Here is a 13,624-nt window from a genome sequence, read left to right as displayed (position 1 = left end):
AGTTTCCTTTGTCATTTCAAAAATATATGATGGAAGGGGGAAAACACACTATATCAAGTATAAACTTTGTGATTTAAAAAAGTAATGACTGACTTAATATGGATAATAAGATATATTGCTTTGAAGGGAAGTAGACTTGCATTCCAACTTTGGTCAGCCATTTTCTAGCATACCCTGGGCATTATGGTTTGGATGTAAGACACTGAAAGGATGTTGCAAGATGGAATGATTAGATTATGAGAGCTGTAACCTAATCCACTGGTGTGGATTAACTGGGTGGTGACTTCAGGAAGGTAGGGTGTGGCTATAGGAGGTTGGTCACTGGGGGCATGCTTTTGGGTTTAATATTTTGTCCCTGTGAGGATCTCTGCCCCCATCCCGCTTCCTGATTGCCACGTCTGAGCTGCTTTTCTCCCCTGTACCCTTCCACATTAGAGTTGGCTGTCTGTGGACTGAGACCTCTGAAACTGTGAGCCAAAATAAACTTCTCCTCGTCTAAGTTGTTCTTTTTTTGTCACTAGAGTTTGAACCCAGGAGTGCTTATCTGATGAGGCATATCCCCACCCCTTTTTATTATTGTGTTTTGAGACAGGATCTTGGTAAGTTGCTCAGGGCCTTGATAAGTTGCTGAGGCTTTAAACTTGTGATCCTTCTACCTCAGCCTCCCAAGCTCGAAGTTGTTCTTGTTGGGTATTTTGGTTACAGCGAGGAAAAACTAAAACACTGGGCAAGTCATAGTTATTATCTGACTTGTTTCCTATTCTCTTAGTTAGGATGATAAATAAGATCTATCTTGCAGGCTTGAGTTTAGAAATATAACTAATGTAAAATACCTGTCTCTTAACTGGTGCTATAGGTTATTTAGACTGTGTCTTCTCTCTCTCTGTCTCTCTCTCTCTCTTTCTCTCTTTCTCAAGGTGGTGTTGGGGATGGAACCCGGGCCTTCAGCGTACTAGGCAAGTGCTCTACCTCTGAGCTACATCCTCATCTCTCTCTCTCTCTCTGTTCTTCCTAAAGAGACTTACTGTTTTTTATATATTAATTTAGTGTAGGTACACTAAACTGTTTTCTCTCCTAGAACATGCTGGTATAATTCTTTTATAATTGTCTCTTAGAATTCATTAATGTTCTTAGAGATTTTGATATTTTTCTTCTTTATCCTACTCATACCTCCCCCATTTATTAGCAATATTTTTTAAAAATTTTTTTAGTTGTAAATGGACACAATACCTTTATTTTATTTTATTATATTTATTTTTATGTGGTTCTGAGGATCAAACCCAATGCCTCACACACACATCCTGGGCAAGTGCTCTACTACTGACCTACAACCCCAGCCCCAACGTTATTTTTTGTTACTAGTTATTGTAAGTGTTGTTTTATTGGTGTCATTAGTTGTTAGTTATTAGTGTTAACACTTATTTTCTTATAGAGATAATGTAATTCGATAGTTATATGGTGGGTTAGATACATTCTTTATGAAAACCAAATGCATGTAACAGAAATTAGGGCACCTCATTTTCAGGTGTTTTAGTGTGGAGTCAAATTTCCCCCCATCCTGATGAAGTAGCACTTTGAAATTATTGAAGAGTGTCTTCTTATGAAATAATATCTTTTTTAAAAAATAATTTTGTTATATTTATGTGGTGCCTAGTGCCTCACACGTGCCAGGCAAGCGCTCTACCATTGAGCCACACCCCAGTTTAGGAAATAGTATCTTGACCAGTATTTGCTGCATGTTTGAATTCCTTCATGCCATGTTTAAGGTAAAACATGACTTTTTCTTACCAAGGAGCCTTTTTTTGAGTTAATGGTAGAATGTCCTTCTTTAATAACATGCAGCTGACCTGCCATTGTACTAGAAACAGATGTTATCAGAGATGGCTTCTCTCCATTAAATATATGGTATAGGCCAGTGCATTTGGGCCTCCCAAGTGGACATACACCTTGGGATAACTTGCCTTGTAATATTATCATGATAACTGCTAGTGGACATACACCTTGGGATAACTTGCCTTGTAATATTATCATGATAATCCATATGCAACAACTGAAATACCTCTTGCATGCCTTAAATTGCTGCAACTTCTCTTTTAGCTGTTATCATGTTCTTTGTAACTAATGCAAAAGAAAAGAACAGAGTAAAATGTAAGAGATCCACTAGTTTACCAGTTTAATGTATGAGATGAGTAAATTTGAGAAAATACAGAATGTTTGAGGAAGTACAGAGTGTACCTTTTGTAGATGAGGTTCCTTCAGCATTCCCTTAGCTGTTGCCGTGACTCAGGCCCTGCATGTTAAGGACATCAGGAGCAACAATGGCTTCTTTCTGACTTTTTTCCTGAACATAAAAGTAGTATTTGTTCACTATAGAAGGATGGACAATAGGGAACAGTTCAAAGAAGAAGATAAAGCCCACTCTTTTCTCAGTGTATCTATGTGTGTGTGTGTGTGTGTATGTGTCACGTGGCACATGCCATTCTCATCTTTTTAAGCATTTACTATCACATTGTGAATGTTTTACATGCCATTTGATGGTCTTGAAAGCACTGGCTGGCTTTCTTCTCTTCATGGGGCACAAAGATATAAAAACTTCAGGTACATGTATAATTTGTTCCATGTCTTTTGCCCTTTTCTATTTTGTTTTCATATTGATTTATGTGGTCTTTTTGTATGTTGATGTGAGACACATTTACTATTTAATTATATTGAATAATTATTATTTAATTTCCATGAATATATTTTTTAGTTGTTTTAATTTTGCTTTTTAAATTTATTTGCTCTTTTGAGTTTCAGAATTTTATATTTTATGTTATCTAGTCCTTTTCTTCTTAAGAATTTTTAATTTTTATTTACTTATTTATATTTATTTTTTTAAAAAAATAAATGACAGCTGAAAGTATTACAATTCTTATTATATGTATACAGCACAATTTTTCATATCTCTGGTTGTATATAAAGTATGTTGACACCAATTCGTGTCTTCATACATGTACTTTGGATAATGATGTCTGTCACATTCCACCATCCTTGCTAATTCCCTGCCCTCTCCCTTTCCCTCCCACCCCTCTGCCCTATCTAGAATTCATCTATTCCTCCATGCTCCCCCTCCCTACCCCACTATGAGTCAGCCTCCTTATATCAGAGAAAACATTTTGGCATTTATTTTTTTAGGGATTGGCTAACTTCACTTAACATTATCTTCTCCAACGCCATCCATTTACCTGCAAATGCCATGATTTTGTTCTCTTTTATTGCTGAGTAAAATTCCATTGTGTATATATGCCACATTTTTTTTTATCCATTCATCCACTGAAGGGCATCTAGGTTGGCTCCAAAGTTTAGCTGTTGTGAACTGTGCTGCTATAAACATTGATGTGGCTGTGTCCCTGTAGTATATGCTGTTTTTAAGTCTTTTGGGTATAGACCGAGGAGAGGGGTAGTTCCATTCCCAGATTTTCAAGGAATCTCCATACTGCTTTCCATATTGGCTGCACCAATTTGCAGTCCCACCAGCAGTGTCTGAGTGTACCTAGAAAAATAAGAAACTCAGAATAGCTAAAGCAGTCCTTAGGAGGAAGAATGAAGCAGGTGGCATCACTGTACCAGACCTTAAACTATACTACAGAGTAATAGTAACAAAAACAGCACGGTATTGGCACCAAAACAGACTGGTAGACCAATGGTACAGAATAGAGGACACAGAGACTAACCCATAAAATTACAATTATCTTATATTAGACAAAGGTGTCAAAAACATGCATTGGAGAAAGGATAGTATCTTCAATAAATGGTTCTGGGAAATCTGGAAATCCATATGCAACAAAATGAAATTAAACCGCTGTCTCTCACCATGCACAAAACTAACTCAAAGTGGATCAAGAACCTGGGATTTAAACCAGAGACTCTGGGTCTAATAGAAGAAAAAGTAGGCCCTAATCTTCATCATGTGGGATTAGGCCCCAACTTCCTTAATAAGACTCCTATAGCGCAAGAATTAAAACTAAGAATCAATAAATGGGATGGTCCTTTTCTTCCTCTAACTACTTTTGATTTTAGAAAATCCTTTCTCATCCTGAGATGTGACAAATATGCACTTTTTTCTTTTTCTCTATTTTTTAAATGGTTTTCTTTGTACTTATCTGTTATTCCCTCTGGCATTTATATGGGTAACTACCTTTTCTCTAGTCCCTTTCCCAGAGTTAGCTCATTTTCCCAGTATCATCAATTGAATATATTTTTATCTGCTTTTCTAGACTTGGTAAATTATTACATAGGGTTTTGTTTTTGGGCTTGGGTACACAGATTTTGGAGTTTGAATTTCAACTTTGTATTTTACTAGAAGTAACCTTGTTGAATTTGTTTAAGCTTTCAAAGTTTCAGTATTTTATCTGTCAAAGGAATAGAAAGATGTAATTTTAAAATAAGATATATGGGCCATATATACAGCATAAAAAAAATCTATCTAGTCAGATGGTACAGAGTAAGCTTGAAAAAATAAGTGCTGAGTTTTAATTCCTTGTTCTTTCCCACTGTACTATGATATTGTTTTAAAGACTGTAGTTTTGTCATGCTTTGGTCCCACTAAGTTTTTAAAAGCTAACACATTTTATGAAGGTTTTCATAAGCTAGTCATACATTTTATTTCCACTGCATGTAATATGGAGATACGACAATTCTGTGGTAAGTTTTTTCAGTTGTTGCTTATTATAAATAAGGCCATACCACAGATAATCACATTTGTATGTATGGTTCAAATACATATCTGATGTAGAAATTTAGAAGACAAGCAGCATAACTGGCAGATTGGACCTTCATCAGTGACTGTAGCCAGGTGTCTTGGTGAGTGTAGATCCATGTTGCTGGGCCCATGCACAACCTCCAAGGCCACCAAGGCCACTTTGTGCATGGATCCCCTGGGTGGTGACATGCATAGCTGTAAAGCAGCTGACTGGTATCTACAGTCATTCTATCCCTTTGAGTCGTTCTGTTCTCTCGGCTATTATATTCAGAGAAGTTTGTCCACATCTGTGTGTCCCAGATGTCCTTGTTACCAATTTCCAGTTATATTTCTTCCAAGTTCTGGATCATCCAAACCATTCACTGTAGCCCCATTAATTGGTTTGTAATTGCACATTTCACCGTTTCTTTCTCCAAGTAAAATAAATAGCCAAATTTGCTGCCCATTGTAGTGCCCACTAAGAAGATTTCCCTTCACCTCTTTACTTCAGAGTGTCTAGAGAGGAGCTGTAGTGCCATTGCTGTCCACATTAGACTATGCTAAACCAGGCCCAGGTCTCCACTTTCTGTCAGCTTTCATAGGGATTCTCTTTGAGGCTGGCAGATAGATGCAGCTTGAGGCAGAAGAGACAGTGTAGCAGGGGTGGGAGCTGTTGGTATTTGGGCTACTTTTTCATGAACTTAGTTATTCCTTCAGGACCTGCTTAGGCCTGAGTACATATATACCACTTCCATTTGATGATGGAATATTGTTCTGTTGTCCAACTTTTTAGATTGGGATTTCATAAAATGGCCAGTTCTGATGGGCAGCTTAGGATATATCGTTAAGAATTCAGTCTCTACTAAAGCCCAGTATCATGTCGATAGCTGTTTCTCCTAAGAAGATTAATTATCTGAAAAGAATGGCAGGCATTGCTTCAACATCCTAAGGGCCTTTCTGTGATTCATCCATGGGGTCCTGCCAGGAGCTCCAGACTGCATACTTATCTACCACTAACACCTGAAGCACCATTGGATCTGCAGGATCACATGGCCCAAGTGGTAGAGCAGTTTGTGAAGCAACCTGGACCTGTTGTAGAGCCTTCTGTTCTGGGCCCCACTAAATACTAGCATCTTATTAGGTAAACTGATAAATGGATACATCCAAGTGAGAAATGTATTGCCTCCAAAATCTAAGGTGGCTCACTGGATGTTGTACCCCTTTTTGGTGTAGGAGGGGCCAGATGGAACCACTTGTATTTTATCATAGAAGAATATCTGAAAATGCTCCATACCACTGGACTGCTACAAATTTCACTGAGAAAGAAGGCCTCTGAATTTTATTAGGATTTATTTTCCATTCTCTGACACATAAATGTCTGAAGTCCAGAGTAGTTGCTATTTTGCACTCACTAGTTCCGGTCAGCATAATGTCATCACTGTAATGAACCAGTGTGATAGCTTGTGAAAGGAAAATGCAATTAAGAGCTCTGCAAACAAATGATCACAGTGCTGGGATGTTGGTGGACCACTGAGGTCAGTAAAATATATTTCTGGCCTTGCCATCTGAAAGTAAATGCTTCTGGTTGTCTTGATTGACAGGGACTGAGAAAAGGTATTTGCCATATCTATAGTTACGTATCTGGTACCAGAAGATGTGTTGATCTGCTCAAGCATTGGAACCACATTTGGCATAGTGGCTGCAAATGGGGTCACTCCCTAAGCTTATGATAATCCACTGCCATTCTCTCAGATTGTCTTCTGCACAGGCCTTGTGGGTGAATGGGGGTGTGGTGGGAATCACCACTCCTGTATCTTTCAGTTCCTGATGGTGGTGGTAATCTTTGCAATTTCTCCAAGTTAGTGGTATTGCTTTGTTTACTGGTTTCCTAGGTAGATGCAGTTCTAGTGGTTTCCCCTTGACCTTTCCCCTATAGGAAGCCCTCACTGCAAAGGTTAGGGAACCAATGTGGGGGTTTTACCAGCTGCAGATCATGTTTATTCCATGTATGCATGCCAGAACTGGGGAGATAACCACAGGATGGTCTCAGAGACACACTGTGGGTTTGACCTGAGCTAAAACTCCATTGATCATGTGATCTTACCCTGCTTTGAGTCTCCCATGATCAATGTCAGATCAAGGCCAGTGTCCAGAAGTTCTCAAAAGTTCGGATTATTTCCTCCCTAGTACACAATTATATCATCTGTATTCATTTGTCAGCCAACCATTTACATTTATGGCATTTGTGGGATTCTTTGAGATTCAGAAAATTTCTCAAGTTCTTTAATCTCCCATGGAATTTCTGTTTTAGTTATTGGACATTGAAAATGTCAATAAATATTCCTTGATTGAAGGAGTAAAAGTTATTCTATAATTAGGAATACTTTGGTAGAAGTTTTTGGATTAGAGGCTGAATATGTATTGATAATGCTTTTATATGTGTAAATGTAGTTAGTTTATTTTAAATACAGCGTCTGGATTTTGGATGCACAGGTTTGAGATATTACACATTAATCTTATTTCCTGGGAATGTGACTTGACTTCTGTGAGTCAGAACACAAATACATACTTACATATGTACATACATACATAATATAAATAATCAACCTCAGTTCTAAGACTGCATATCATATAACAAGATGGGTATCTGCCTATAATGAGAATGATTAAAACAGCTTGAAATATTTTATAAAAAGTGATGTTGGAGCCCTGGATTAGACAGAACTGGTAGTGATCTTCTGTGGTCATTGTGTTCTTCCTTGTAGTCTTTATCACTGGTCACTTGATCTGTATGGCATGTTCCATCTTTCATTTAGTGTGGGCTGTGGCATGCCAACTGCTGCAGTTTGTTGTAGGAAGGGACAAAGAAGGAGAAATGACAAATTAAAATGGCGGCAGTATTTTTTATTGTTGTATAATTAAAATAAAGGGGTGAAAATGGATAGAAAAACTCCATTTCTATTTACTTTTTGTATCCCAAATATTGTTAAAATGTTAGTAGAGCTGGCCGTGGTGGTGCGTGCCTATAATCCCAGTGATTTGGGAGGCTGAGTAGGAGGATTACAAATTCAGAGCCAGCCTCAGCAACTAGCAAGGCTGTAAGTAACTTAGTGAGACTGAGTCTCAAAGAAATAAAAAGGGTTGGGGATGTGGGTTAGTGGTTAAGCACCCCTAGGTTCAATCTCCACTACCCCAAATACCTTGCCCCTGTAACAAAAACAAGTTAGTGGAGTTGAATGTGGTCACACATGCCTATAATCCCAGTTACTTGGGAGGTAAAGGCAGGAGGATCACAAGTTTGAGGCCAGCCTTGGTAAGTTTAGTGAGACCCTATCTTAAAATAAAAAATAAAAAGAACTGGAAATGTAGCTTAGTGGTAGAGCACTTACCTAGCATTTGTTAGACCCTGGGTTCAATCTCAAGTACCACACGCACCAAAAAAAAAAAAAAAAAAGGTCGAAAAACATGTATTCTTCAGTTCCTTAAATGGAAAGACATTGATAAAACTGTTTGCTGGGTGGGTCTCCTTCTAGGTGGTGAAATGTTCTGGAACTGGGTAGAGGTGCTGGTTGCACAGCATTTTGAGTATGCCAAATGCACTGAATTTTTTACTTTAAAGTGGCTGCTTTTATATCATGAGTTTAAAATTAAGAACCAACTAATAGTAAATTTTGGTAGATAGAAAAATGATAGAATTAATTTGTAGCTTTAAAGTCAGGAAATGGTTCTTTAGCATTTGAGGTATTTTCCTCCCTGGTGTCGAAGGTTTGCTTCCATGTCCGTTCACCTGTGATTAGAGGTACACATTTGTAGCCTGATTGCCCAGCCTAGGATTTTGTATGTTCACAATTAACCACAGTGAATCAAATTAGTCTTGGCAGGGACTGAGTGCTTTATTTTGATTTGTCATTAGGAATAGATGATAATGCCATTTTGGAAATGAAGACACAGCACAAAATCATCTTTTTGAAAAAATGCATTTTAAGTTACATAGAAAGTCAAAACAGTTTTAAATTACAAGCAAACTTATATTTGCTTATAAAGTTATTAAATAAAAGTAAGTGCTTAATAAGTTTTATTTTACCATTATTAGTTAAATATCACTAAGAATTTAATACTAAATTGGTGTTAAAAGCTTAATCATTTATTATAGTATACATCAAAAAAGCTACTGGATATTGAGGTATTTGTTTATGATATTAAAAATAAAAACAGTCTTGGCTGGGATTTGGCTCAGTGGTAGAGCGCTTGCCTACCATGCATGGGGCATTGGGTTCGATCCTCAGCACCACATAAATGTAAAATAAAGATATTGTGTCTAAAAAAAAAAATCTAAACATTTCAAGTGGGAAATTAGCTTTAATGAAATTTGGTAGATTCAAACAGTAGAGTGCTTTTTTTGTCCATTATAGTTGATAATATAGACAAATATTTGTTGACATACAAATATGTTGGAAAAAAATTATATTTACAATCTGATGTACCTTTTATAAAAAGAAATAAGTATATATGTATAAAGACAAATATCTTGGGGGGGAATACAAAGGGTTAGTGGGCCCCATGCTTCTTTGTTTCTTTAATCCCAGCTGCTTGGGAGACTGAGGCAGGAGCTTTGCAAAGTCAAGGGAAGCCTGGGCAACTGAGCAAAACCCTATCTCAATACAATTAAAAAAGGGCTGCTGGTGTAGCTCAGTGGTAGAGTACTCACCTAACACGTGTGAGGTCCTAGAATCAATCACAAACAAAAAGACAAAAAAACAAGGGTCTATACAATAGTGTTTTTCTCAGGGTAATAGGATTATATGATACAAATTTTCTCTTATTTGCATTGTATGATATTTATACCATGGACATTTCATTGCTCTTTGTTGTAAGAAAAAAGTTGTATGTTAAGGTGAACCAAGTTTCACAATTAACAGTTAAAATGTTCACTATTTTTTGTTTTTCTTGTAAGTAAATAGAGACTCCTCTTATTCTAAGGTTCTTTGAACACTATTTATTCAAAAACACGCTTGTCTTTTTTTCCCATGCTTACACTTTCTTGAAGCAGTTTAAAAAAAATATGTCACTTTTGGACAATTAGATTCTTCATTTCTACTGAACAGGGGTTTTAACTTAGTTATGTTTTGGAAGTTGTTGAATATGGCTTAACTTTGATTAATTTTCTAATTTAAATTCATGAAAGGTTTTGTTTACACAGAAAATTATCAATTATATTTTTTATAGAATTGTATATTGTATTTTGAAATATTTTGTGACTCCAGCAGATGGAGCTAGAAGTTAATGAATCCTGTGGTTATCTGTCTGGTGTTTTTTTCTTTTTTAAAATATCTTTTTAGTTGTAGGTGGACACAGTGCCTTTACTTTTATTTATTTTTACGTGGCGCTGAGTATTGAACCCAGTGCCCCACTTGTGCTAGGCGGGCACTCTACCACTGAGCCACAACCCCAGCCTTGTCTGGTTTTGTTTTAAACTAAGTATTTTGGGATTATTAATCTTTAAATTCAAACTTCTTTTGGGGATGGTGCATTGAATCTTTCATATAGGTTGTCAGTGATACTGATTTAGACAAACTACAACATTTCTGAATTTTTAGAGTTCTACTATATTGAAACATGCAATTTTAGCTTTATGAGGAAGAGATATTTGACTATTATTTTATAAATTAATAATAAATAATGTAAAATAAAATACATGTATTCACTTAAATAACAATTTTTAGTTTAAGAATGGTCTGTCAGAATCATAAACTATCATTAAGGCATATTTTCATGTGTAGGCATGATGTATGTTGGTAAAATCTAGAAACTTTCTGACTTTGCATAGTTGCCAAGAATATAATGACTTATCAATGTCTATTAGAGACATTATTGTATCTTTTTTTTTTTTTTTTTGGAGATGTGGCTCAAGCGGTAGCGAGCTCGCCTGGCATGCGGGCGGCCCGGGTTCTATCCTCAGCACCACATACAAACAAAGATGTTGTGTCCGCCAAATACTAAAAAATAAATATTAAAAAATTCTCTCTCTCTCTCTCTCTCTCTTTTAAAAGAATTGCCATTATTGTATCTTTATATTGATCTTCTCTTAGTAACTAACTTATATATTGCAAAATATTATAATTGGATCACTATGAGCTCTGTTCATCTGAAACTTTCACATTTACTGTGGTTAATAAACTTAGTTTTTTACATTAAATTATTTAAAGTGAGAAGGCTGGTAGGTAAGTACATGAAAAAAGGGCATCTGATTTCATGACACACTGAATTGGTTGGTATTCAGACCCTTTGGGTCCTGAATCATTTTCTATAGTTGTCCAACGGATGCTGCTGCTCATTATGAACTCTTAATTAAAATTTCTTTATTTAGGTTTTGATAACTATCTGATTTTCTTTTTTGGGGTACTGGGATTTGAACTCAGGGACACTTGGCCACAGAGCCACATCCCGAGCCCTGTTTTGTATTTTTATCTAGAGACAGGGTCTCATTGAGTTGCTTAGCACCTCGCTGTTGCTGAGGCTGGTTTTGAACTTGTGATTCTCCTGTCTCGGCCTCCTGAGCTGCTGGGATTATAGGCGTGTGCCACTGCGCCCAGCTTAGTTTTAATTTTTAAGTGAATGTATTGGTTAGAGTAGACACTTCTTTCTAATTTATGAACTTTTGCTTAAGGTAGGCTTTATTTTTTAACTTCTGACTTTCAGATGAGATGGGGCATGTTCAGGGTGGTTTGGCTATAGACTCACTTTTGACTTTGAAAGAAGAATTTGAATTTGTAGTTTTCACTTTATGAAAGACATATAAATTTTGAAAGTATGCGTATTTATAGACCCATAATAGCAATAAAAGTTCTTCCTTTTGTACTATGAATAATAATTTTTTTTTCTGATTATAAAAATGTAGTGGACCCTTTGCATTTGAGGATTTATATTTACAGTTATAACCAGTTGAAAGCAATTTTCTTTTCTTTTCAAGACTGAGGATCAAACCATGCTACGCAAGCACTGTACCACTGAACTACATCCTCAGTCCTTTTTATTTTTTGAGACAGAGTATCATAAAATTACCCGAGACTTGCAGTCCTTCTGTCTCAGTTTGCCAAGTAGCTGGGGTTATGGGCATGCACTACTGTGCCTAGCAGTTGACAGTTATTGTGAGGTCCTTGATATATGATAATTTTTCTGAGCCTAAAATTTGAATTTTGCAGGCAGTGAGGCTAGGAAATGAAATGAGCTGTGTGGCTAATGAGTGAGGCTAGCTCAGCACCTCCATTTCAGTTCAGCTTAGTTCTATGCTCTTTTTATGCCTCTTATGGGGGAAGTAATAGAGGGATATGGAGAATTATGTATTTCACAAAAGTATATAAATACTTGCTTCTGATTTTTTTGGAATACTGTCTGTGTTCCTTTTAGAAAACTTAGAATATGCAGAAAAATAGGAAGAAAAAGTCATCTGTAATTGTGCTCCATTCATAATTTGGTGTATTTTTTTGCAATTTGTCTTTTATGCTTAATTTTTTTTTTTAAATATTTATTTTATTTATTTTTCGGTGGACACACAACATCTTTGTTTGTATGTGGTGCTGAGGATCGAACCCGGGCCGCACGCATGCCAGGCGAGCGCGCTACCACTTGAGCCACATCCCCAGCCCCTATGCTTAATTTTTGTTATTGTAATTTTTATATATTTTTAATGTTGTGTATGGGTTTTTGTTGTATAAGCATTTTTGAGAGAAGCTAATGAGAATACTTAATTACATCATTTTTCTTACCTTTCTGTGGTCTAAGTTCTAAATATTGGAAATTTTCAGTTTTTTGGACCATTTGTATCATGTTGAAAAAGGACAGTGGGGAGGCATTGACATTTATTTGTTTAGCATTTTGGGTGTTATTTCTCTTCTGTTCTTCATGAGAGCCATATGACGAGTAACATGTTTTTTATGGAAAAACTGAGTGACAGAGTTGAAGTCCCTTTTTAAGATCATACATTGATTGGTGCAAATCTTGGCATGTCAGATGTAGACTGTCACTCACTTAGCTATAAATAGTGTGAATATCTTATTTTTGGTTGGGTACATTATAGTACACTAAGTACATAGAGTATATTCAGTTTTATTGAAATTGAGTTTTTAAAATCTTAGAATTGAAAAATGTTTTGATTTTAAGAAGGCTTTGGTGTACATGTGGAACACCCACACCTAAGCAACTGAGAAAATAAATGTAGAATTATTTATTTATTTATTTATTTTTTCTGTTTCACTCTCTTATAGTCTGATCACAGATTCAACTGAGCATTTTGTTTTACACTGATGGGTAGAATTAATGGGTTATCATAGTCACTTTTCCCTTAATAAAATTTTATTTGACGGACTTGTTTTTTTTGGGCAGCTAATATTAACAAAATTCAAAATATTGTCTTTTCCACTTAGAATGATATGTATGGTCTATCATATACTAATGTAGAAAGAGCAAGAGATCTGGGATCTAAGTCCACGTTTATCATTTGTAAGTTATAGAATTTATGGGGAATTTATTGACTCTCCTTAAAAAAATTAATTTGGTTTATGAACAAATTGGACAAGGAAATCTTAAGTTATTTTGTGTTACAAATTTCTATGTTTCTATATTGTATTTGGTGCACTAAAATAAAAGTAAACTTTGTTTATTTTGAATAAATCGTAATTTCAGATTCTCAGAAATGTTTACTCTGCTGAAGTATTTTATTGAAACAAAGATCCTTGTTTAGTTCATTAGAAACAGGAAGAAAAGTTCTTTGAATCAAAAGCAATTCTTTGGAGAAGACAGAAAACTGGTGCCTATTTTTCTAAGTATTTTTGTCCCCCTTTCTGAGAATAAATTGACAGTAGCAGGTATTGGACAGGGCAGTAAGAACTTAGCCCAAGTCAGGCT

The 13,624-nt window shown here is 36.0% G+C and overlaps 1 protein-coding gene across 17 annotated transcripts in view; it reads left to right on the top strand.

The window, feature by feature from the left end:
• Window positions 1-13,624, top strand: part of Lmbr1 (limb development membrane protein 1) — a 160,039-nt gene that overhangs the window by 46,530 nt on the left and 99,885 nt on the right. For 14 of the 17 annotated variants that reach the window (XR_009227878.1, XR_009227877.1, XR_009227884.1 and 11 more), the window contains exon 5: window positions 918-956. The exons of the other annotated variants lie outside the window; for them this stretch is intronic. Coding sequence is in view for 6 of the 14 variants with exons in the window: in XM_058582860.1 (XP_058438843.1) it covers window positions 918-956 (39 nt within the window). In the remaining 8 variants the exon portion in view is untranslated. The remainder of the gene's footprint in view (window positions 1-917; window positions 957-13,624) is intronic. 17 annotated transcript variants of the gene reach the window in all.

This window comes from Marmota monax, unplaced genomic scaffold, assembly GCF_021218885.2.
Source record: "Marmota monax isolate L192 unplaced genomic scaffold, Marmota_monax_Labrador192_F-V1.1 WCK01_AAM20220418_F8-fsc00226, whole genome shotgun sequence".
Taxonomy (NCBI): Eukaryota; Metazoa; Chordata; class Mammalia; order Rodentia; family Sciuridae; genus Marmota; species Marmota monax.
Note: the sequence above shows the minus strand (reverse complement) of the source record. Positions and strands in the feature narration are given on the sequence as shown.